At 43.5% G+C, this 23,920-nt stretch overlaps 3 protein-coding genes across 11 annotated transcripts in view; 2 read left to right on the plus strand and 1 right to left on the minus strand.

Annotated features, from left to right (window-relative positions):
- dlg3 (discs, large homolog 3) overlaps nucleotides 1–5,547 on the plus strand; it is a 29,049-nt gene extending 23,502 nt beyond the window's left edge. For all 7 annotated transcript variants that reach the window (XM_084469775.1, XM_084469770.1, XM_084469771.1 and 4 more), the window contains 7 exons: nucleotides 930–971; nucleotides 1,213–1,263; nucleotides 1,437–1,538; nucleotides 1,627–1,799; nucleotides 2,017–2,126; nucleotides 2,229–2,320; nucleotides 2,955–5,547. In XM_084469775.1, coding sequence (XP_084325901.1) covers nucleotides 930–971; nucleotides 1,213–1,263; nucleotides 1,437–1,538; nucleotides 1,627–1,799; nucleotides 2,017–2,126; nucleotides 2,229–2,320; nucleotides 2,955–3,061 — 677 coding nt within the window. In that variant the 3' untranslated portion in view covers nucleotides 3,062–5,547. The remainder of the gene's footprint in view (nucleotides 1–929; nucleotides 972–1,212; nucleotides 1,264–1,436; nucleotides 1,539–1,626; nucleotides 1,800–2,016; nucleotides 2,127–2,228; nucleotides 2,321–2,954) is intronic.
- A 1,342-nt stretch (nucleotides 5,548–6,889) lies between these two features.
- On the minus strand, nucleotides 6,890–18,008 carry tex11 (testis expressed 11). The gene is made up of 29 exons (XM_084469922.1): nucleotides 17,936–18,008; nucleotides 17,492–17,604; nucleotides 17,098–17,182; nucleotides 16,908–16,987; nucleotides 16,719–16,799; nucleotides 16,430–16,549; nucleotides 16,120–16,200; nucleotides 15,926–16,011; nucleotides 15,787–15,844; nucleotides 15,574–15,669; nucleotides 15,389–15,470; nucleotides 15,226–15,304; nucleotides 14,937–15,088; nucleotides 14,740–14,825; nucleotides 14,524–14,661; nucleotides 14,096–14,198; nucleotides 13,863–13,987; nucleotides 12,377–12,462; nucleotides 11,947–12,000; nucleotides 11,839–11,879; nucleotides 11,673–11,756; nucleotides 11,213–11,283; nucleotides 10,421–10,534; nucleotides 9,846–9,918; nucleotides 9,005–9,154; nucleotides 8,594–8,702; nucleotides 8,064–8,184; nucleotides 7,249–7,416; nucleotides 6,890–7,026 (listed from the first exon to the last, which is right to left on the minus strand). The coding sequence occupies exons 1-29, from the start codon at nucleotides 17,961–17,963 to the stop codon at nucleotides 6,955–6,957; spliced, it is 2,736 nt and encodes a 911-aa protein (XP_084326048.1). The 5' UTR covers nucleotides 17,964–18,008; the 3' UTR covers nucleotides 6,890–6,954.
- A 2,402-nt stretch (nucleotides 18,009–20,410) lies between these two features.
- Nucleotides 20,411–23,920, plus strand: part of kdrl (kinase insert domain receptor like) — a 47,723-nt gene continuing 44,213 nt past the window's right edge. For all 3 annotated transcript variants that reach the window (XM_084469757.1, XM_084469759.1, XM_084469758.1), the window contains exon 1: nucleotides 20,411–20,903. In XM_084469757.1, the coding sequence (XP_084325883.1) occupies nucleotides 20,840–20,903 (64 nt within the window). In that variant the 5' untranslated portion in view covers nucleotides 20,411–20,839. The remainder of the gene's footprint in view (nucleotides 20,904–23,920) is intronic.

The following is a 23,920-nucleotide window of genomic DNA, read 5'->3' on the forward strand; positions in this document are numbered from 1 at the left end:
CCTCTTCTTCCTGTCTGCTCTCTTCTTTTGGTTTCTGCTCTCGCCTATCGGGACATCTAGGACTTCCCAGGGTTAAGCGATGACTTTTATGGATCAAAGAGTTTGAGTAAGTGTGTGGTTGTACACAATCCCCTTGGCTCAGAGCGAAATGCCTTGTCACTGCCTAGCCCAGTAGGGAATGGCCAAACCACACACACATTTCCCAATGCATACTCCTTATACACGCACAGATGCAGATACACATTCCTATGTCCCGCGCAGTGTATCAAACACAGCAAGTGCATTTAATTAAGAATCCCCCCAAAAAAAAACAAGTTGACGCTGCTTTGATTGCATTTTTGCATTTGCTTTCTCTTAAGATTTTATTAACAGAGATTGTTTTGTTTGCACGGGAGGGACTGATATCCGTCACCAGAGCACGGGGCGCACTTCCCTTGGGTTAACTCCGGGGAATACCCCCTAGTTTCCCCTCCCCCTCCCCCCGGCCGCGTGCCAGTCAGTGTGTTTTCTTTGGCTTGATGCGACCCCCCCCCCTTACGATATGCGATCCGCTCATGGTAGTCATGCATCTGGCCTTTGGCTTGGGGAATGGCGGGCCGGTCGGGACGTGGTCACAGGAAGCACTTGGGAGTTTCCTATTGCTGGCACCTTTTACACCACTTCCCCCGTTTGAGCTAACCAGAGCCAGGCAACCACACTGAAGCTCACTGCTACACTGTTCAACCCTCTGTTGTCTGCGGTGGGGGGGGGCTCTGAGGCATAAGGGGTCAAGGGACACATGTGGGGTGGGGAGGGGGGGGGACCTGACCTTCTTATCGAACCGAATGATGTTTTACCCCGCCACCGCACAAACCCACGCAAACGTTTGTGGCTGTGTGGACGCTCGGTATCCTGACAAATGATCTGACGCACACCTCTCTCCCCCTCAGAATGCCTGACGTCCAACACGAGCGACAGCGAGAGCAGCTCAAGTGAGTCACCGCGGTCCGCAGTAGTGATGGTGGTGGTGGTTTGGCGTTTTGTGGCTCTGTCCAACTGAAAGAAGAGCATGCGATATGAGATTGTGCGTGCGTGATCATGAGAGGGTGTTGTTATTCTACGGAGCGGTGGTGGACGAGCACTTGATCTGCTAGAGGAAAAGATCCCTTTTTACATAGTTTGAACCGAATAATTGATTTTGTTTTTGTATTCATTGATTTTCTTTTTTTACAGAGGGCCAGGAGGACACAATTCTTTCATATGAGCCAGTCATTCGGCAGGAAAGTAAGTGGATGAATGGTTAACCCAGAGGTTATTAATACTTATTAATAATAGCAATGTGGGAATGATAATGATGCAATGAAACACAATATTTATATAAATGTATAAAAGAAAAAACTGTCACAATACTTCCCACTCAACTCTTCTGAACCTATCCTCTGACTCCAACCTTGCAGTCCACTACACGAGACCTGTGATCATCTTGGGACCAATGAAGGACCGGGTAAACGATGACCTCATCTCAGAGTTCCCCCACAAGTTTGGTTCCTGCGTGCCGCGTAAGTCGAAGCGTTAATGACCCGGCGAACGCCCTGCAGCGATGCTCAATCGGGTGACATAACATCTCACTGGTGGCGTCCTCTACAGACACGACCCGCCCGAGGCGAGAGAACGAGATGGACGGCCAGGACTACCACTTTGTGGGGTCCCGCGAGCAGATGGAGAAGGACATCCAGGACAATAAGTTCATTGAGGCAGGCCAGTTCAACGAGAACCTCTACGGGACGAGCATCCTGTCGGTCAGGGCCGTGGCAGAACGGGTAAGGCCACCCGCTTGTGTTTCTCCCCGGGATTATGTTACCTGAACAGGTGTAACCCAAGACGAACAAGCGCAAAACTCATGTGTAAGAATGTTTTACAGCAACCCAAATGCAATCGAAAGCTTCAGGACAGGAGTATCTGGTTGCTAAGACGGACTTACACAATATGTTCAAATCAAAAAATATTATAAATCTTTTTATTTTGTTATTTCTTTAGGGGAAACACTGCATTCTCGATGTATCTGGGAACGCTATAAAGCGACTGCAACAAGCACAACTATATCCTATCGCCATCTTCATTAAACCAAAATCTGTTGAAGCCCTGATGTAAGTCAACCTCCTCACCTACAATCTTTTTTTTTTGTTCTTTAGCAATCAAATAACCCCAATCTTATTGCGTAAATGACAACCCCATTGTGTCTTTTACAGGGAAATGAATAAGAGGCAGACGTATGAGCAGGCCAATAAAGTCTTTGACAAGGCAATTAAACTGGAGCAGGAGTTCGGAGAGTATTTCACAGGTAAGTTGCACTGCGCCCTGCACCCCCCGCATTTATAATTTGATGGTATTAATGAAATGAATGAGACTTGTAATCAAACAAATCTGATAGCTCAGGTTTTATTTGCTCTGGCATATGCGTCTGGCCCCCCTCCCGTTCAAACAGATCCCCAGTAGACCCGTCCTGTGTCGGGGCGTTCACAACTGTTTATCTAATATAGGGCATGTTTGATACGATGACTGTGCAGGGAAGCGTCCTATGGGAGCGCCGCTGATGCAGTTGCATAAACCACCAAGATGGCTGCCACTAATGTGTCACACGTTTTGTTGCTCTGATTTAGTCGTAGGTCTATCCAATTGCATCCAGAGGCATTTTGGTCTGCGTCCAGTGATAACGTGCCTGAAAGGTTCCAGGCTGATACGCATTTGCGATTAGTCTGGCTATGTCAGGCTAGAAATGGATGGTCCATTGTAATTTATAAATTAATTCAATTAATTAATAAATGCCATTTCTCCAAAGCATCTTACGATAGTGAGGGCATGCATTGTAAGCATGGATAGCCCCTGTTGGATTTCAAAATCCTAGACCTAGCAGGGTTGATGCCATGCTCTCTCTGTCGAAGGCCCCCCTCTCACTGTCTGATTGTGTCCCCCAGCCATTGTACAGGGTGACTCGTTAGAGGAGATCTACAACAAAATCAAGCTCATCATCGAGGAGCAGTCGGGCCCCTACATCTGGATCCCTTCCTCCGAGAAGCTCTGAGCTGCCAGCTCCCTGACCCCCCCCCCCCCCCCACCTACACCCCACCACCACCACCACCACCACCTCCTCCTCCTCCTCCAACACCACCACCCTTGCTTCTGTGCAGAACTCCCATCCTGAAGAAAAAAACCCTGTCTCCCCCTCCACCCCAAAACTAAATTACTTCCCCCCCCCCCCCCCCCCCCTTCCCCATTTTTTGCAGATAAGTTTCATATCAAGTTTTAGTGTCCTCATTATGTTATTCGCTAATGGGAAGATAAAAAAAAAAGTCTTATCACCATTACTGTGACTGTGCACACCCCTGCATGAGTTTCTCAACAGATCCATTCAAGACTGGAAATGCCACTCCGAATGAATTTTGTCATTTTAAAAACAGCGAAAAAGGGAAAAAAGGAACAAATCCTTTTTTTTTTCAGATTTTTGTCCTTTTTTTAAAACGACTGGGACTGACTACGAAGACCAGAATGTTTTACAGAATTTGTGAGAATGCTTGAAGAGTTGCGGTGGTGAAGAGATGGGGAGAGAGAGAACAGAGTCTAACCATAAAAAGTTGGAACACTTTGTAAATGTTCATCAAATCACACTAAATAAAAAAAAAAAAAAAGAAAAGACACACGCGTGAGTGGAAAAACCAATTGCAGATTTTCTTTTTCTAAAAGGACTGGATGAAATCGCGGCCAGCTGATGCTACTGTTTAAGGAGTCGTCTCTCTTTTGTTTATAATGACTGAGGAAGTTGGTGAAGAAGCCTACAAACTGGGGATCTATTTATCATTAACCAGTCGGGTCGTCTGCCAGTTGCCTGTATAAAAATACACCATGTGAGGCGGAGCAAAAGGAACGAAAATGAGTTGTGAATCTCTACATTTATATTATTATTAAAAAAAAATCACAAGCTAAATGATAAAATCCTTCTAAGATTTTACTACATATTCAAAACTACACATTTACACTTCACTAGAATTGTCTACTTGGAGGGCTCTTAGAGTAAAACATTTTTGTTTGTTTTTATTTTGGATGTTTTTTGGGGGTTTTTGCTTGTGGGTTGGGGCTGCTGTGTAAAGGACGAGGGGGGGAGAGATGTGTAACTGGGCTCTGCAAAACACCAAACTGCCTTACATCAAATACAAATTATGTTTCCTGACTACCTGGTCTCTATTAGGGGAGGACACACACACACACGCAACTGGCAAAACACAGGAAATGTTCTCAAATTTCCTCTTTTGTGCTGCTGTGTCCTTCAAACTTCCAGGAGGCCGTACTAGAGTGCAATAGATTGAAATGCAGTCTCCACTCTGTTCTCACTTGTATTTACCCTGTATAATTATTATTATCATGTTTAAACCCGTTCTTTACTTTTTCTGGTACATTTGAAGAAAAAAAGCGAGAAAAAAAAAAAAACTAAAGCAATCCCCCCGACTAGATTTGAATTTGGATGGCCAGATCAGCATCCTCACCGGCCCCGGTTGAGCAGCAGACTCCCCATTACACACTCTGCCTTCCCAGATGATTCTTCTCTGAGTTGAGTGGCCACGCGGCACGGCCGTGTACGCCACCATGGCGGTGGCCTTTAAAAGAAAACAAAAACAAACGGGTAGTAAAATAAACAATAATTGTATTGGATGTGTTATCAATTAAAAGAGTCGATATATATAACCTGTTCTGGGTCGTCGTCCCGTCCCCCACCCCCTCCCTCCCTCTCCCCCCTTCTACCCCTACTTAAAACACTAAAGATGGGTTGGATTAAAACCATTATTCTCTGTATCCATACCAGTATGAATTCTTTGTATTTGACCTGGGAGGCAGTGGGGTAAAGCCCCTACTGTGTGTGTGTGTGTGTGTGTGTGTGTGTGTGTGTGTGTGTGTGTGTGTGTGTGTGTGTGTGTGTGTGTGTGTGTGTGTGTGTGTGTGTGTGTGTGTGTGTGTGTGTGTGTGTGTGTGTGTGTGTGTGTGTGAGAGAGAGAGAGAGAGAGAGGGGGGGGGATGTTTGGTGAGCCAGTTGGGCCGAAGTACAGATACTCCGATTTCAGATTTCTCCTGCAACTCGATTCATATTTCATACCCATTATGAAATGTGTGCTGTCTTAAAAGGTGTCTTCTGCTACTGCTTTCGATTTTGTCTTCATCTGAACCATTTTTTGATCAGAAAAAAAAAAATGAATCTTGTCGTAGTTTTTGGTTTTCTTCAGCTGTGGTGAAAGCTTTGTGTGAAGATGCATGCGTGTGGGCGGGCTGATAGCAACGTGATTGAAGCGACCCGTGATATCTTGGCCCGTGACGTGGCCGTGACATGCTCATGTAAAGAACACGTGTCGGGCTTGTGATGAAGGAATACTGTGCCCCCCCCCCACCCCCACCCCCACCCCCTGTGAACTAACATAACATTTATTTTCCCGAGAGCAAAAAAAAAAAGCTTTTGTTTTTTTGGTCTCTTAAGAGCCAGTCCCACTGCAAGGAGAAAAATTTAAGGTAACCCTTAACCCCACTTGGGTGACCCTCACCCCCGCCCCCCCCCCCCCCCCCCAACCACCCACGGAGTACCTGTATACCTGCAGGCATTTTCTGAACAGGTGTGCCCACCTGCCAGGCTACTACCACTGCTTAACCAGCTATCATTACCTGTGTCAAAACCAGAGTTCAGGGAATATCCGAAGGGAACAGAGCCATTTATAAACTGCTTGCAGACTGTTTCAACAACATAAAGGGTGTGGTAGCTGTACAATGTAAATAAGCCCCCAGCAGACATCCCCTCACCTGTGCTTCATGCATGTGGGAATCAGACTGGGACATGTTTTATAGTCCACAAATGTCAGGTAAGTAAACTTTGAGCTACTCTGAGATATAATTTCCATAACAATGTGCAGTATCGTTGGTATTTATCTATAGACGAATCTCTTCAGATGCCTATTGGAACACTAAGCTAGTCGGCTGGGAATTAAATTCCCTCAAGTAGGGCCTGTCTAAATGTGATTTCCTGTGGAACGTGTCTGGGTGTATAGATTTTAAAATTATATATATGTATGAATACTGAAAAGGGTGACACGATCAGAAAACCTACATAACAAATATCAAGAGGCCAGGAGCAGCGACCAGTATCTCATTTAGACATTTAGAAACGTGCTCCTCTGGTGTTTCCGTTCCAATACAGCTGACTGTTAAATATGTGTGTATGTCAGTCAGCCATGTCGAAGCCCAAAGAACTTGATTTCATTTTACTCTTTTAACGGAGGTTGTGGTATATAACGAAATGGAGCCCGAATGCCTGTGTATAATTGATGAGGGTCCTTGTTCTGGTGAGAGAGAAATAACATGCTTCTATTTTTAATTTAACTTCTTTGGGGAGGGAGGGAGATTGGTTATCATTGGTCGTTTGGGTAATGAGTTGTTTATGTTAGCGCACATATGTGCAGTAAGTGCTTGCAAACATGAACCCTTTGATTGTACAGTAGTTTTCCTTCCTGTCTGTGCGGGTGGCACAGCCAATCAGGACTCTGCGTCACGGTCTTCCCTGTCCTAGTCATGAGGGAACTCAGTCATGCTACTTTTGTTTGGGTTTTAATTTTTGGGAATTGACCAGAGTTTATTTGTTTGGAAATAATAAAATATGTGACTCGGTTACTGGGTTTTCGATGTTCTCCTTATTCAACCCTAAGCAAACTCCACAGGGTTCGTGAGTGGCGAGATGTGAAGACTTTTTAACCTTTTTACTTACAACTGAATGTTTATTTAAAAGTTCCCATACATGGAAGTGGAATATCTGGCAGGAACATGTTAGGATATAATAAAAATGAACGTCCAACAATAACTTGGCTTGGGAACAAGTTGCAGGGCAGAGGTCACCTTGAGAAAACGTGTTAAACATCCAGCCAAGGTGAAGAGTTCCTCCCGGCCTGGTCATTCTTCCATGATGAGGTTCTTCTTGGCTCGGTCCAACCTGTCCAGAACCTCGCTGTAGAGCGGCGACATCTGAGGGATGACCAACAGACCCGACAGCCTCTGTTAAACACTTCATCACATAGGACTCTGAGGCTCTGTGTTTGTCTGTAGATGTTGGCCAAGTCCTCTCTCCCACCGCCCCCCCCATATGTGGAGGAATGACTCCTCCACTGTCTCGCTCCACTGCCACCACCTCTCCAGCTCTGCTTCATTCATCTCCCTTACCCCCCCCCGGCGCCCTGGCTCCTGTACCTGCGTCTGGTAGCTCTCCTGCAGGGAGCCCAGGTGGCGGATGAAGCTGATGCCCAGGCCACACCACTTCTCTGCCTCTGGGTACTGGGCCAGGCTGTACAACAGGATCCCTGTGTTCCAGGCACGGGTCAGCAACCACAGGCTCTCCATCTCCGGGAAGTCCTCTGGCTGAGGAAGGATGGAAGGGGACAAAAGAAGTCTGAAGGAAAATACCCTTTTTTTCTGGTCCCTGCAGAGCAACAGGGACAGGAGCCCAGGTCTGGGTGTGGGGGCATGTGCATGGCGAGTATGGCAGTGTTACGGCTTCTGTGCGACATTAAAAAGAGATTAAAAAAAAGGGTTATTATATACAAATGAAAAAGCACCATTGTGTTCGAGCGGGGTCCAGGCACAGTTGGTTACGGCTTGTGTGCCGTTCAAAGAGCTCTGATCCTTCAACACTTCCTGTTAATATTGACCTTCAAATATGAGCTGTCGAATACCCCAGTGGCTTCTGAATCACACTCACGCTAGACATATGGTTTTTATGGAAATATGCATTAGGTGACATCTATGAAGACCTGGAATGGCTGGATGATTTGATAGGCTGTCTAGCTCATCAGCGGCAATGTGGTTGGTAACACATCTACCTACCAACCCCGCAGTGGAGAGAAAAGACAGTTGAATAGATAAGGAGAAGGAAACCGCTTTGGGGATAGCGGGCAGGCATAGGAGAGGAGTAGAGGGGGTTAATTATAATGCAGAGAGAGAGAGGATGGGGAAGGGAGGGGCCGAGCCAGGGGAGGGTGCTGTGGTGATAGGTGCTGCTGACTCACTGCGGCTGCGATGATAGACAGAGCCTCCTCGTAGTAGACCCATACTTCCTCCAGCACGCGCTCCTCTACCTCCGACACACCGCTGGGGAGGGACAGCTGGATCAGGCTGTGGACACACTGTCTGAAGACACACACACACACACAAAGACAGTCGCACCATAACTCCCCTGCTCGTACATTGAGAACGTCGGCAAGTTGCTCAGGAACAGCAAGATGTTGGTCAGCAGCCACTGGAGAATCAATCATCGATACACGAGTGCTCTATGACAAATCATCTTTGATTTTGTGAAATTTAAGGTGATATAATATCCTATCGTTATATAGAACATTTTGTCTTAATAATTACGTGGATGCACTTTGAACCATATTCTACATTATCATTTTACTCATGATGTAATAGGTCTCGCAGTGATAATCAAAGCCTTTGATTTACTATGGTAGTATGTCATGTATGTCGATAGTGTGATTTATCCTTCCAATGATGATGCAGTGTTCATGGTGAGAGACAGATGGTATTCGTGAGGGGGTACCTGCAGCGGGCCTTGTCAACGTCTGGTCGTTTCTTGTGCAGAGAAAGAGCGATCCTCAACGCCTTCTTACACAGCGAAGGGAAATGGGCTGGGGGCTCCATGGACAATGCTGCCAATCAATAAGAATAAGCCACGGTGAAGTTTGCAGTTGCAAGGGTGTTCCCAGCCTAAAGGTACTGGGTTTAGTCTCCCCGTCTGCAGCCCTGGCTGTGGGCAAGCTGCCTAGCCCCTACCAGTTAACGACATGTATCTGAATTCACTGTAAGAGCTTTGGGATAAAAGTGTAAATAATGAAGTGTTATGATCACCTGCCGATACAATATCTAAAAGTGGGAGCATTAATTTGTCTTTATTAGACCTATTGGGGGATTTGTGTGCTTGTGTGGGTGTGTGAGTGTCTATCGGTTTTACCTGCAATAGTCTCTAGTACTTTGGTGTCCACATTATCTAGCTCTAGGATGGATTCCAGTATGGTTTCAACCTTGGGGTCATTCAACTTGACCCGGGCCTCAAACTCGTACAACAGCAGTAGCGTATCTGTCTGGTCGTTGGGGAAGTTTCCTGTCCCAAAGAACCACAGAGTTGAACTGAGGCTACACCACTATCATCACAAAATACAGTGTTTAACCAACAAATAGCTGACCGCCAAGATAATTTATCATTGAGTGTACCATTAAACAAAAAAGTCAGACTTTGAAATCCATCCAAAATCGATCATAATGTAATTGTATTATTTTATCAAGTTGGGCTGCAAAGTAGCAGAGAGCTCCCATGTCACCATGAATTAATTACAATTTGATTTCATGGTATCTTAAACCTAAAGACTACTGTTTGATTATGTGTGTGTGTGGAATATATTCTAATTATTCAGAATATGGACATATAGACAAATAGACAAACTAATGCTATGCAAACCACCATGTTCCTCGGTTACTTACTTTGTCTGAAATGCAATGCACCTTCACTTATATAAAATGTTTAATGCATACTATGTGTTTCTCACCTCAAAACACCCTTTTCACTCTTAAAACTCCTGCACCATGTCCAATTGACAATTTCAAAATGTCAGACCAACATTCTGCAGGCAATTCACTAACATGATATATGTTACATTTAGTCCCTAAATGCAGGTTAAGTTAAACCGGCCTTCTGTGGGTGTCTTCAGCCTGATAGGAGCTCTAAGCTAAGAGTGCCACGTTATGTAATGAATGTATGCAATGAATGTATGTAATTAAAAAACATGGAGGGGTACCTGAAGCTCTCAGAGTCTTCCAGACCTCAGTGCAGATCTGAATATTCTCCAAGGCATTCGTCAGCTCCTCAGTCTGTGAAAAACACACACACACACACACACACACACACACACACACACACACGTTTTGTATTCACTATCGCCACCTAGTGGTTAGTGGTTATTTCCTCAGAACTGTGGGCGTTCTTTAGGGTTTTTAAACACATACTCAGCAGCAGTTATGTGGTTTGTCAAGTCCTCTCTACTGGTCTGGGTACATTTCCATCCATGCACAATATGATGCTCAATGTGTGCTGAGGGAAGTAGGGAGGTGCTTTGTGTGTGTGTGTGTGTGTGTGTGTGTGTGTGTGTGTGTGTGTGTGTGTGTGTGTGTGTGTGTGTGTGTGTGTGCGTGTGTGTGGGAGGGGGTGGCACACCCGAACAGAGTGAGGCGACTTCCTGCAGAGCTCCAGAGAAGCGGGGGGGCTGTGTGTGTGTGTGTGTGTGTGTGTGTGTGTGTGTGTGTGTGTGTGTGTGTGTGTGTGTGTGTGTGTGTGTGTGTGTGTGTGTGTGTGTGTCTGGGAGGTGGGGCACACCTGGACAGAGTGAGGCGACTTCCTGCAGCTCTCCAGAGAGGCAGCGGCAGCCATCAGGAGACACGTCCTCTGGCCCATGAGGAGAGCTCGGCTGGGGGGGCACAGCTGAGACAGCTGCAGGGCGGTGCAGAAGGGTTCACATCTCTAGTTCGTCTATTAAATGCTTTGAGGGAATAGCATCTTTAGACACACATCATGAAAACATTAAACCAATAAAGACAACTGCAACATAGAACCAACTACAGAACATGTAATGTAAAAGGCTGCCAGTTCAATTCCCCCCAGGAACATCAAAGAGATTAAAGAGGGACAAGTTACATATTCTCCCATCTCTAAAATTGCCCCAGAGAAAATCCTTAAATGACATCAATACTTACTCATATGCTTACATCAATGCTGTTTGTCCAATGGCAAACCCTGTTACTAAGCCAGCATTCAGGATAGCAGCGCTTTTGCCACATACCAAGAAAATGGTTGACTCTGTGTTCTGGCAAACTATTCCTCTTTATGAACAATTCATTAGGAGGAATGCCACAAAAGGGGACATGTTTGGTGACATTTGTCTGTGCTATGGCAAACCTTTGGGCTAAAAGTTAAGCTACATTTTGTGAAGAGGGCTTCATCAGCTGACATCAACCAGTGATGTAATGCCAAGTATTGTTTTAATAAAATAAATGAAGTAGAGTCTTTGCCCAGAACCGGTACAAACATGCACACGTAAACATAGCCTAGCGTAATGCGAGTCTCATGTTGTTTTTGTATTGATCAAGGCCTTCCTGCCGACACACTCACCTGGTAGGACAGCAGAAAGAAATCCTTCATCCGGCCAGGGCTGCCCTCGCATTGAAGGGCAGAGTTCCAAGCTGTAGATAATAGGTACGTACAGAGTTGTGCACATCCACACACACAGACACACAGACACACAGACACACACACACACACACACACACATAATCACATACACACACAGATACAGAAATCACAGGCAAACAAGAAAGCATACGGAAGTGTAGGTGTTGAAAGACTTTCGAGCTGAATAGATTATTAAGCTATTGCTAACACCCAACAAGGGTGTAAAGGAGGAAGAGTGAGCGAGAAAGAGTGAGAGAAGAGAGGTGAAGTGATAGCGAAAGAGAGAGAGAAAGAGAAAGAGAGAAAGAGAACGAGAAAGAGAGAGAAAGAGAAATAGAGAGAGAGAGAGAGAGAGAGAGAGAGAGAGAGAGAGAGAGAGAGAGAGAATCATGCTCAATACCGATTTTCCTGAACCAGTTTGCATCCTCGATGCGTTGTTCAGCAGCTTCAGGCCCAGTGTTGCATTGGGAAACTTTCTGAAGGGCTGATTGTAATATACATATCACAGTGTGAGCAATATGAACAGTAAACAGCTAGATATCAAGATAGTTGTGTGTCCTACTCACCCATTTTTAAATAGGACAGTAGGACCTCCAGGCGTACATTTCTACATGGAGGAAATGTTTTTAGATTGGTTATTTTCCCCCCAAAATAAAATACACCTGTATCCTTACCTTTCTTCATCGCTTGCCACTTCCATTGTGGAGAGCACAAGTCGAACCAAACACCTGTGAACGGAGAGGGGGAGGGAGGGAGAGAGAGAGGGAGAGAGGGAGTGTGTAATGGTGACCTCCTTTCTTTCACCTACTAACTATTGTACAGAGACACACTTTTGCTGGAGAAAAGTGGGAATATATGTCAGTGGACCAGAGCCCCGTGAGGAAAACAAATGGGAGGCCATTCCCAGAGCAGAGGAAGTCATTACATCATTGTCATAACAGCCGTAAAATAGTCGAGCTTCCAAATAAAATACAATCAAATAAAAACACAGAAATAATTCTATACTGGTAAATCATTTGAACAGTAGTGGTTACAGATATGATTTAAAAAACGTAAGCCTAATAAAGAAACCACAACAGTGACTGTGTTCCAACTGTTACTGACCTGAGAGCAGTCAGAACGTGAGCCTCGTCGCTGGAGTTCTCACACAAAGTTTCCAACGCCTTCATGGCTGTGTCCTGCTCCTCGTTCTGTCACAGAATCAATCAAACCACAACCAATCAGCATCCTCCAACCAGTTAGAACCGGTTTTAAGTGGTTAATTGCTATCATACATGAAACACAAAAATGAAAGCGTTGATTTTTATGACTCTACATTACCCAATCTAAAGGTATTTTTTATCCAATAATATTACCATAAATGATGATATCATAGATGATATTTTCTGTTGGTCGACAGTGCTACAGTACACTAAAGCACAGGATTCACCCGCACCACTGCCTTATAGGGCTTGTACTTCAGAATGTCCCAGGGGACTTTTTGTTAGCAATATTCCATACAGCCATTTTAAGAGGACCTAAGAGGACTAGTTGTAGTAGTTTTAGTACTGTATAACCCTAAATCAAAGTAAATATACCGTAACCTGGGCTAATGAAAACTGTGTTCTGCCACCACATCTTGCATGAGAAACACTGTGGCAGTTTTAAACACAACAATGACTCCCCACAATGACAAATCATTCCAAGATTAATGAACTAACCCTAACCCTAACCTTAACTAGCAATGACCAAAAGATTCAATTCAATTCAATTTTATTTGTATAGCCCTTAATCACCATTACAGTCTCAAAGGGTTTAACAGGCCAAGTAAAAAAAAAAAGATTAAAAAAAAGCATTGCAACTAACATTGCAATGCTCCTATGCATCCAAAATGCGATGTGACATTGCGATGTACAAGCCCTACACAAGCATTCAACCCATAACAGTGGCTCTAGCAGCAGCGGCAGTGGTAGATATCACAGCCAAGTATCTGTGACAGTCAATAGGCACATCCTGCATCCAGGTGCAGCAATCACTATTTGGCAGCCGCCCAGTGGAGGACAATCAAGCAAACGCTTCATTCATCACTTTTAAGCACTGCATCTAAATGGCTCTACTCACCTCGATCCTGCACTTCTACCCACTTTCCCCCCCAGCTCCACCTGTGTAGATCTACTTTTATGTAGGCACGTTGGAGGTTGTTTGGCCCCCTGATCAGCCAATGACCTTGCACGTGGCAGTACATGGAAGCGGTAGCAGCAGCAGTAAAACTGCAATGTATGTAAAAGCGTGCAACTAACTGAAGATGCGATGGCGGTTATATAACGCTTACATAACATAACATACACTCTAAATGCTTAACGGTCAACGTCTCGCGTTCACCTGTGCAGACACATTTGTGTCATGAACCAAATCCTTGACTGTGAAAGACAGCTTGTCAGGAGCAGTTAAGAGGTGGGGTTATTTGCTTAACACCTTGGCACTTATACTGTATACCGGGGAGGATCGTACCGGCAACTCTTCTCCATTGGCATGGGTCGCTGTATTTACCAACTGCCTTCTCCCACAAAGGACCCCGGTGAGCCCAAAGTGGTGCCTGTGTGGCGCTTACCTCCAGAGCTATCTGTGCGGCCAGACTCAGAAGACTGGAGGCAGCGTTCTCACACACCAGCAGCCTGTCCTCACTGCTCACAGGGCTTTTGGCTAGACGTCCCATGGTTGTCAATGCTTCCGCAGCTGCCATGAAAGAGCACATACTCACAAATATACATGTGAAGTAAAGTAGTTACATAATGTGTACTTTTTACACCTTATGAGTCATTTAAATTAATTTAAATCTGTTACCTTTCTTGATATTTTTCTCCTGGATGGAAATTTTGTAAACACTGAACTGAGTGAAGATGCTGTCAGGGTCACATCTCTCTGCCTCCTTGATTGCATCTTTTGCCTGGAACAGGGGTTGTTATACATGGAGCGGTAGTACAGATGGACCGTCAGTATATGGACATTGTTCTCCATTGGTGCTGTGTACCCTAGTTGGTGTATTTAGTTGGCACTAAAGTTGGCACTACATACACTTTGTGTACCTACTCCAGTATCCTTGTGTATTTATTTCATTATTTTGTGTGTGCTTATTTACTCTAGCCAACTAGATTTTTTTTATGTTATAGATAGTATCCTTTTTGTCAAAAATGCAAAATGCGGGCCGACTGGTTAAACTAATAGAGGAAAGGTTGATTTCCTGGCCTGCTTTGTGTCCCTCTGGCCATCACCTTGTCCAGCTGCTTCAGCAGGAGAAGGCAGGAGGCTCGGTTTCTCTGCAGCTTGGCCAGGTTGGGCTCCATCTGACCAGCCTTGTAGAAACTCAGCGAGTAGTTGTACCACTGCAGAGCTTCAATATAGCTCTTTGCCTGGCAAGGGGAGCTGGTGTTACGTAACTGTGAGTTTAAAATAGACAGTTTAAAAGTGGACTGGCTTGTTCAGTTTACCTCAAAGTGTTTGGCAGCCTTGTCCCACAGCAGCAAGTGTAGGCTAACAAGAGACTGGGGAGTCAGTGGTTTGCCTGTGTAATGACCTAACACAGTGAAAGCACAATTCATCACTCATGGTGCAATGCTAGGCTAGGCTAACTCTGTGTTTACACTGGCCATTTTTTCAGAGAGACAAACATGGCATCGGAAGGTACCGGTGATGATGTCCTCTATTTTCTGTTTGCCCAGCAGCTCTTTGCCTCTCTGTAACAGCAGCTCAATGTGCAGGACAGAAGCAGCACTCAGCTCGGGAGAGGCCTCAAAGTGCTGACACACACGTTTCAGATAGTCAAATGCCAAAGTCTCTCTGAAAAAAACATAGAAATGTATGTTTATTTGGATATGTGTCTGTCGGCATGTTACATATTTTATACAATTATATGCATCTTGTACATACATTTGTCAATGTGAGTGGATGCATCTATTTGTGTTTGTATGTTTTACCGGTCGGCAGACATGAGAAGTTTTACTGTGCTGAGACTGACTTCCAGAGGAGCATCAGTCTCCAGCTGCTCATTCACCCCTGAAAAATGCATGTTTTAATATTCACATCACATTTAACGACTCATTGTTTAAAGACAATGGGTAATAAGCAGCCGTATCTTACCTGCTGTGACAGCCTCATCCAAGGCCCCAGAACGCAGGAGGATCCTGATCTTCAGGTTGAGTCCAGAGGCGCTCATGCATACCTGTCAAATTGCAGAGTGTAAGCCGCTGCAGCGTATTGTCATTGGAATAACAGTAATTTTCAAGTGCATCAATTATTGGTGAAAATGACTGCTTATGGCCCACCTTGTTGGCCAGGCTCACAGCATTGAGGGCTTTCTCTTGAAACTGCTGACAGTCCCACTCCAAATAAACCGTTGCCAGGAGTCTTAATACTCTGGCCTAGCATAAAGACAATTGGAGAGTTAAGCAGTGTATTTAAAGGGGGATCAATGTGTACTGACGCATTAGATGTGGGTATCACTTAAACTTAAGCATTTCCTGTGCTATCTTACTTACTTGGACTTCTGGTCCAGGGCAGTATTTTCTATTTGTCTTCCCGATGTCGTAGCTTTGGCTGAGACAGACAACTATATTGTGATTCTACTCCATGATTATTCTAGAATTTGATTGTACAATGATCCATGATAATCGTTACCTTAACCAAAAGGAACTCTCCTCAAACATTTTCAGATTGTACGAATCTACTCCAAAGTTATAGCACATGAGAGAGAGGTAGCCGGTCTGTATGAAAAATCATAAAATAAAGCAACACAATTACAATGACGTGAAGTGATTAGGTACAAACAACCAGTTTGGAGCAGTAAGATGTATGATGTTGTTCTGTCTAACCTCCTTTGGGAGCCGGGCCAGCATGTCTTTACAGCGCTGCACATAGACCACAGCCTCCTGGTGACTCCCCAGACATACGGCCTGTAATTACAAAACAAAAGGCTAAAGCATATCAGCAAAGGAGACACACACTTCTGTCTCTCAACCAATGAGCTCCATCCTTCTTAATTGTTGCAATGCTGTTTCACACTTTGCCACTTTTTTTTCCCCCACAGAGCATCGCCTTCTCAGAAAATCACTTTCCTGGGTTTCGGAAAAGAAACATAATATTCAGGTTGCTGTACGTGTGAAATAACACGTCTAAGCTCACCGACTCTGCCTGGTAAGAGAGGACTCGAAGAAGATCCTTCTCCACTTCCCCTTTAGAGACATTTAGGTCCCCTCCTCCATCACCACGAGACCCCAGTTGGCTATAGAGGATTTCCAGGCTCTGGATAAAATGTAAGTACAGAGAAGAACAGTGTAACAATCTATGTACATGGCAATACATGAATGATTATGTTTAATTATACTATTATGTTTAATTAATTATTTATTCATTTAATAAATAGACATATCTGAACTCCCTTAGCTGCTGCATGTCAGTATTGCCTGTCTACCTTGACAGCTAATGCCAAGAATGGATTTGCCAACTGGGGATCTTTACAATCCAGCCATGTTCTGCCTGTCTTGATAGCCATCTGTAAAGAAAAAAACAACAACAACAAAAAACTGATTCTATATTTGGTGACGTATGCAACATACAAAAGTATGGTTCTTCTAAAACGGTCAAAAGACTATACATTTACCAAGATGTGCTTGCGGACGACGCTCTCTGGTGGAGCTTCGGGCGCACTGCAGTACAGCAGACTGCAGGCGACATGTCGCACTGAGCGACAGAAAGTCAAACAACGGGCGCACACATCACAGACAATGTTATAATACAGTAAGGTAGTGTTCATAATGCATATCCATTCGTGTTATTGTAAACCACCGAACCTTTCGCTTTCTGGGTTTTATTAATCGCCGTGCCAACACGCTTTGTAACTGCCCAGTTCCACAGCTGGATGGCACACTCCTCAAGCTGAAGTCAAGGTGGGGGAAACAATGGGCAAGTTGAAAACCCGGCCAGGTCATAAAATAGACCCACAGAGTAGACCATTGAGGTTGCTATCACAAACAACTTAATGATTTAGACCCATGTTTTTATTATGGCATTGAGAGTGAGAGTGCAAGTCGAGCCAGGAAAAAGTAAAGAGGCAGAACAAATTCTTTAGGTCTAATAAAGAGAGTAACAGTTACCAGAACTCGGTATGTAATGGACACCGACAAAAAAGTAACAGTAAATAAATAAATAAATAAATAAATAAGGTAATTAGGACTCCTCCTATACCTGTGAATCCAGAGGTTTGGGGAGCTTGTCGAGTACAGATACTTCATTAAACAGCTTGTCTATAACGCCCTCGTAATCGACCTGCTCTCTGTGCTGTAGATTCTCCACCAGACCTGGGATCATGAGAGAAGGCTTGTGAATACTTTGACTTATTTTGCTCACGTATTGATCTACGGGGTGTGTACTACAATGGCATTGTTTGAAAGACCGAGGCTCAGCTAGCCAGAACCTGTTTGTAATCGTTCTTCTTTCTAAAGAGCCACATTTGATCAGTAATATATTACATTGGCATCAACGTTAGCCGAGTCAGCAGTTAGCCAGGTTTAATAGCTGCTCATTTTATCTCAACTTTTTACTCGTAGATAATTCACTATTGCATCAAACATAAAAATATACTGGATATAAACTCTTAGTTCGCCGTGTTAACATAATACAGTGGCTTACATTTCACATTAGTAACAAACTGCTCCATTTTGACAGAAAAAAAGAAAGATTGTGGCTTGAGAAGAACGCTGTCCTAAACCGTCACGACGACTCACGAGCCATGACGTCAGCGGCCGTGTCGGTCTCTGACTGGCCCTGTAGCAGTTAATCGATGTTCATGTCGGACAATAAGGTTGGCCAATTCATAGAGGCAAAACCCCCTTGGCCCAAAAGGGTAACTTTAGACATGTGTTCAAATACATACAATTTTCTAATTTTAAATTATTTTAGTTGATAATTAGCTGTAGGCCTACTAACTAGGACGCCTACTCCACTCAACAGCTAGCACATTTCCTGGCAGCATTTCTGTCAAAGGCATATTCAATCAAGGCCTTTTTCAATAAAACACAATAATATAAAATGGATTACAACATAATATGTACACGATAAGATTGGCTCCTGTGATAATACGTCCTATTTTGTCCTATAATTAACATATCCAGCAAACTCCCCAGTATGATGAACATTTTTAGAAGTTCACACACAGCCAAGAGTTATTTGGTCACCAAGACAGAAGGACAGGGGAGTCAGCCCCCTCAAGGCCCTCCTAAAGAACGTCTTTGTTGCCTCGGGTTCTTTTTACTGAGCACTTTATTGTCAGCTCAAAGGAAAGAGTGCAAGCTGTGTGCAGAAATGGTCTATCCCCGATATTGTGTTTTTCTACACAGGACTCTAAAGTAAAAACGTCTTAAAACCCAGCACTCTCAGCTTGCCGCTTCCAGCAATTGTTCCAGGAGGAGACTTATCTGCTTCCTCCTGGCCCAGTGGGAATGTTCGCTTCCCCAAAGACTTTGGCTCCTACAAGTATAGGAGCATACTTGTAGTAGTCACTAAAAATGCTACATTATATTATAGTGTAGCATACAATTGTATGTGTATTATGCTATACTACACTATGATATGATATGCTACTGTACCACATAACATTTGTTGTGGCTACTACAAGTGTGTAGGCTACTTATAGTATGCAGTATAGTATTACAGTATAGTAAGTTGCAAGTTGACTGAAATGACTGAAACTATTAAGGTTATGATTGCTTTGTAGCCTTTTGAATTACTGTATATGACTGCTAATAATGTATGTGTATATATATGGTATATATATATATGTGTGTGTGTGTGTGTGTGTGTGTGTGTGTGTGTGTGTATACACATACAGTATTATCAGTCAATATATATATATATATATATATATATATATATATGTATAATGAAGATATAAAGCTAACTTTTTCACATGCTTTGCTGGTCTACTGGTAGATGGAATTTAGGAGAAAATATCAATGCTCCTTAAAGTGAGTTTGATCCGTGGCCATATTTTCATGTATCCCTGTTTTCTCCTTTGGAGGAATGAGACTAAACATTTGTGGGTGGCTTGCCTGCCAACAGGAGCCACAGAGGAACAAGATTTGCAAAATGGGGGAAGAGTTGGCGTTCCATCTGGACGCAGGCGGAAAGGTGAGGCCAGGATGCTGTTATTTACAGGACCTTCTACAGTGAAGAAAACCGTCTGTGGCCCGTCCACACACAGCCTGGGGCTCACTGACAGAGGACACACAAACACACACGCACAGCGTTTATTTACCTTGATATAAAAAGCTGTATATCCTGTTACTCGTGTTAAAAATAAACCCCAGCAAATGTTTATTCTTAACAACCAGACAGATATGGTGTAGCTGATAGAATAATGGCTGTTGACTTTTTTGTCTCCACACAAGCAATTGAGACTCTGACAAGATAACTTTGATTTTATCAGTTTAACAAAATGCTCTGTGAGAGAACAATCAATGTTCTCTCTGTGAGAGAACAATCAATGTTCTCTCACTGAGAACGTTTGTTTTTTGTTCATAACCACATAGAACTGGGAGGAAATGTAAGCAGATTGTATGCACCGATGTTTATGTTATAACTTTTCAAGTTGTATTAACTGTTAATGAGACTAATCTCATTGAAGTCCTGGTGGTTGCATTTATTGTGTATGAAGCCCATTGTCCTTTCATTTCATAAATGTATTATCCTCCCCTCAATCCTGAACCTTCAAAACATAGGCTTCAAGCAAGCTCTTGTTTCCTCTGAATATCTGAAACGCACCATAAGTTTGGTTTTCCACTTCCACCAAACGGTATCGATCTGAGAAGAAGTCAACACGAATAAAGTATGATAGGAAGTAAAACAAGAATAAATAAATGTTTTATTTTTACTTAAAGTTTGAGAAAGTTGAGGAGAAAGTTATAACTCATCGTATTAGTTGTGGTATGCCGCACTTGGCAAAAATATATAACCTATCATTATTTTACACAATGCTAAAATGTAAATTCAGAGTCCCTCCTCATTAGCTCCCAGACAGAAGTTTGCCCCTTAAAGTGACGTTGCGTCCTTCCTCTCTGCCCTCTATAAAGTGTGGCTCACGTGCGGGACCGCAAAGTGTGAGGCGAAAGGAAGGAGAATTTCCATCAGTGGGCATTAAAGGAAACATTGGCCCTATGGTTGGCGTTCTTCAGCTCTATTGCTGTTTAAAGAAACCATTCATTCAAAGTGTTGAAAATCCTGATCACTGATATCCTGATCCTGATCCTTAGCGAGAACCAAATCGCACCTGCCCGAGGAGAGCTCCTGAGGTACAGAGCCTGCTCGCCTCATTCCGCGGAGAGGAGCATTGAGACCCGCGCGATGGGATTGGAGACCGCTGACTCTTTTCACATTTATTATTGACTTTTTGGGGATAGTCAGCCAGTAGGTTTTCCTCTGTAGAAGTGTGGGACATCTTCGGGAAGTCTTATTTTTCGTTACGTGGATCTACAACACCGGTCTTTTGTGATTATCAAGCGGTTTGGATTTGGATGAAGAGTTCTGTGGAGTAACATAATGGCCCCATCCGACTGTTTTCAGTTAGTCGCTGTCATCTTTTATTGTGTAGCTCCAATAAATGGTAAGATTGTATGGTTATTTTCCTCATTGTTTATCCGTTGCTGGTTTATTTGCATGTAGGCCTATGTTTGTAATGTTATGGACCCATTATAAAGTAATTTATAGTTGGCTACATGGAATCTCATTGATACTTCAAATTAACATAAATGTTAAATGTTTCGCTTTCTTTCGTTTTTTAGTTTTTTATTTGTATTTGCAAAGGAAATCGGGTATACTAGCAATGCGTTTATGTACAATACATCTCGTTATTTTTGCATAAACACATCTACCGACTTGTCACCGATAACAAATAATTTGTTACTAACGGTGACAAACACGTGATTGGTTACGTCATTTGATTCTTATTTGCTTTCTGTAAGCTCAGGTAGTCATTGGAGCGTGCAGTTTGTTTCATAGCCACTAGAGGTATCTTGTCGTTAAGTCCTGCATCACTGTCTGCAATCTTGCAAAACTCTTGCGATGCGTCCATAATATAAAAGTGCTTTTTCAGGACATATAAACTGATATTATGAAAAATGAATGTACAATGTACAATATGGTGGTTGTTCATCCGCCTTTTTAACTTGGGTTGAGTGTGTCACGTTGGTTTGTAGGCCTATTCCTTCCTATACATAAACAGACCGCCCAAAAAAGACGCACCCCACACAGCCACACACGCAACCAATCTGTCATTCACAGCCAGGTCTTAGCGTGTCTGTTTGTTAGTAGGTTTCCTTCGCTGTCCACGCACAGCACAGAGCGTGGGAAAGACACAGGGAGGAAACGGACGTTGGGGCAAGAGAGACACCCTCCTGGAATTGTTCTGACAAGCAGAGGTCACGAAAATGGGACACGCCGTCGCTACCTGAGCAAAGACTTCTTCCCAAAACCTCTCTGATTGAGATATGTCCACCCAATTCCTAAAAACAGTGGCGGGGACGATGGATACACACATAAACACAAATACAGAGCAGTTAGTCACCGATGAGAGATTCCAAGAACAAGCTCACACGCGTTGCATTGCGGTTTTTCTTTGTGCGTATGCTTGGATTATGATTAGGTGGAGATGATGGATGCCCTTATTTAAGGCATGAAGATATCCTCCTATGTTAATACGTTGCTGGTTAGGCAGGCCATGTTCTCAAAAAGGACAAAAACATTGTGTTAGGTTATACTGCACTAACCCTACTGTACTACTGCACTAACCCTACCTATCTTTTCTCCTTTATCTGCTAATTGTCCAAAGTCTAACCGTAATGACATCAGTTGACTAAGATAAACAGGGTTATTGTTCTATTAGTTTTGCATCCTGACTGACAATGATTGATTCCGAACTGTTTAAAATGGAGCATATACATTGGACATAGTTAGAGAGTGCTTTAACATGACCATCAACAAAATTCATAATGGACCATGATGAGTCAGAGGGGAGTTTCAGTTAAGACTCAAACTTGAAAGTCACACAGTTGTGATTTGTGTTCTGTTTTCCTCTGTCGTAACAAATGTTCTTTAAACTAATCCCCTATTGCTTCATATTTCATTGAAAAAAAATAGTATCAGTGAATACCATATATGGTATATGGTTTGAATTGATGTGGTCATTCATTGGATTCAGCCATCCCTAAAATACTGAACATGGTCTTTAAATTAAAATTAAATTACCTGTTATGGGTAAAAATAGTGGTCGCCCATAGGAGTTAATCTGCACACTGGCCGGCTTTGACCTCGCACACACAGAAACCTGGCACACACACAAACACACACACAACGAATAATCCCACGATGCACTTATCTCTAGAGCCAAAAGGGCAGCCAAAAACTTAAAACAGCAAGGTATATCTTGTTCCTTATTGCTCTTCTTAAAGTAGGCTTATATTAGCATCCCTGGTCTAGCTCGTCTTGAGCCAGCAATATATTTCCTTGTAACCCCTGTGTGAGATTTCAATTTCAAGGAGCTTCTGTGCGTTGCTTATTTTTAATCAGACATGGTAGGTAGCCGCGATCTCCTTGGCTTACGCAGTATACATCAGCTCTATACGAGTCAGAAAGGCCTCTCACTGTGGCCAGGTGCTTTCCTTTTATTTATGCGCGAGTCTTGGACATTTTACGCCCTCCCTCGCTGTTGTCTCAACCCTGTAGTTGGCAAATTGCAAGGGATTTTGGGGGGAACCCATGTCATAAAATATTCCATCACAAAGCCAACCCCAATGTATAGTATGGCTAGGACATTATTAACAACTTACTTTGGCTGGCCTCCAAGTCCTCTTCAACTGCTGTAAATCTCCTGCTGGGATATAGCACCTCTTGTACATTTATCTCAGTGTTTGACTATAATATTTTAATCTAATATGACGATGACATTGACATAAAGACCTCTTCGAAGCATGGCAGCTGCCTTTTTCCTTTTTTTATATCAAGAGTAAATAAATGTGTTAATATTAATCTCAACCTTGACAACCTCTGTTCATATAAAAAAATTTAGACCCTGCTACCAAATCCAATCAGAATCTCCCTCCATGCAATATTCCCACTCCATAGTTTGTAAAACTCCTATATCCTTCTTATGGGCTTGTCGATATAATCACTTGTTTAATTCACCAAAAATAAAAACACACATATATAAAGTATATATACGTATATTATATCATTACACCATACATCTTCCTACCCTGGGTTGGACAATGTGTTGGACAAAGGCCTAAGGAAACTTTCCTCATGGTGGCCACAGGCAGTACACATTTCACCCCCAAAGATACGTGATTCACCCCCCTTGGCCCGAACCTCTCTCCGTCTTTATCTAAAGTAATAGCCCCCTCTCCGGCCCTATTCAGCCGCCTTTGTTGCCCGTTCTTTGGGACTTGTGAAACTATAAAGAAGAAAGCGGTGTGCCTAAACACGGGAGTCGTCCGGAGTCACATTGTTGCTTTGCCTTGAAAACAGCCCCCCCCCCCCCCCCCCCCCCCCCCAAAAAAAAAAAAAAGACGGGCTCTGTTCCCCCCCTTACCCCCTGAGACTGTCATGGTTAGTCACAAAGTGTGC

This window comes from Micromesistius poutassou (genome assembly GCF_964030765.1).
Source record: "Micromesistius poutassou genome assembly, chromosome: 6".
Taxonomy (NCBI): Eukaryota; Metazoa; Chordata; class Actinopteri; order Gadiformes; family Gadidae; genus Micromesistius; species Micromesistius poutassou.

Coding starts and splice junctions, on each gene's coding strand:
- tex11 (XM_084469922.1), bottom strand. CDS start 17,963: ATGGAGCAGTTTGTTACTAATGTGAAAT. Junction 17,605..17,935: donor GTTTGTTACTAATGTGAAAT/GTAAGCCACTGT, acceptor TCATGATCCCAG/GTCTGGTGGAGAATCTACAG. Junction 16,201..16,429: donor TCTCTTACCAGGCAGAGTCG/GTGAGCTTAGAC, acceptor TTGTAATTACAG/GCCGTATGTCTGGGGAGTCA.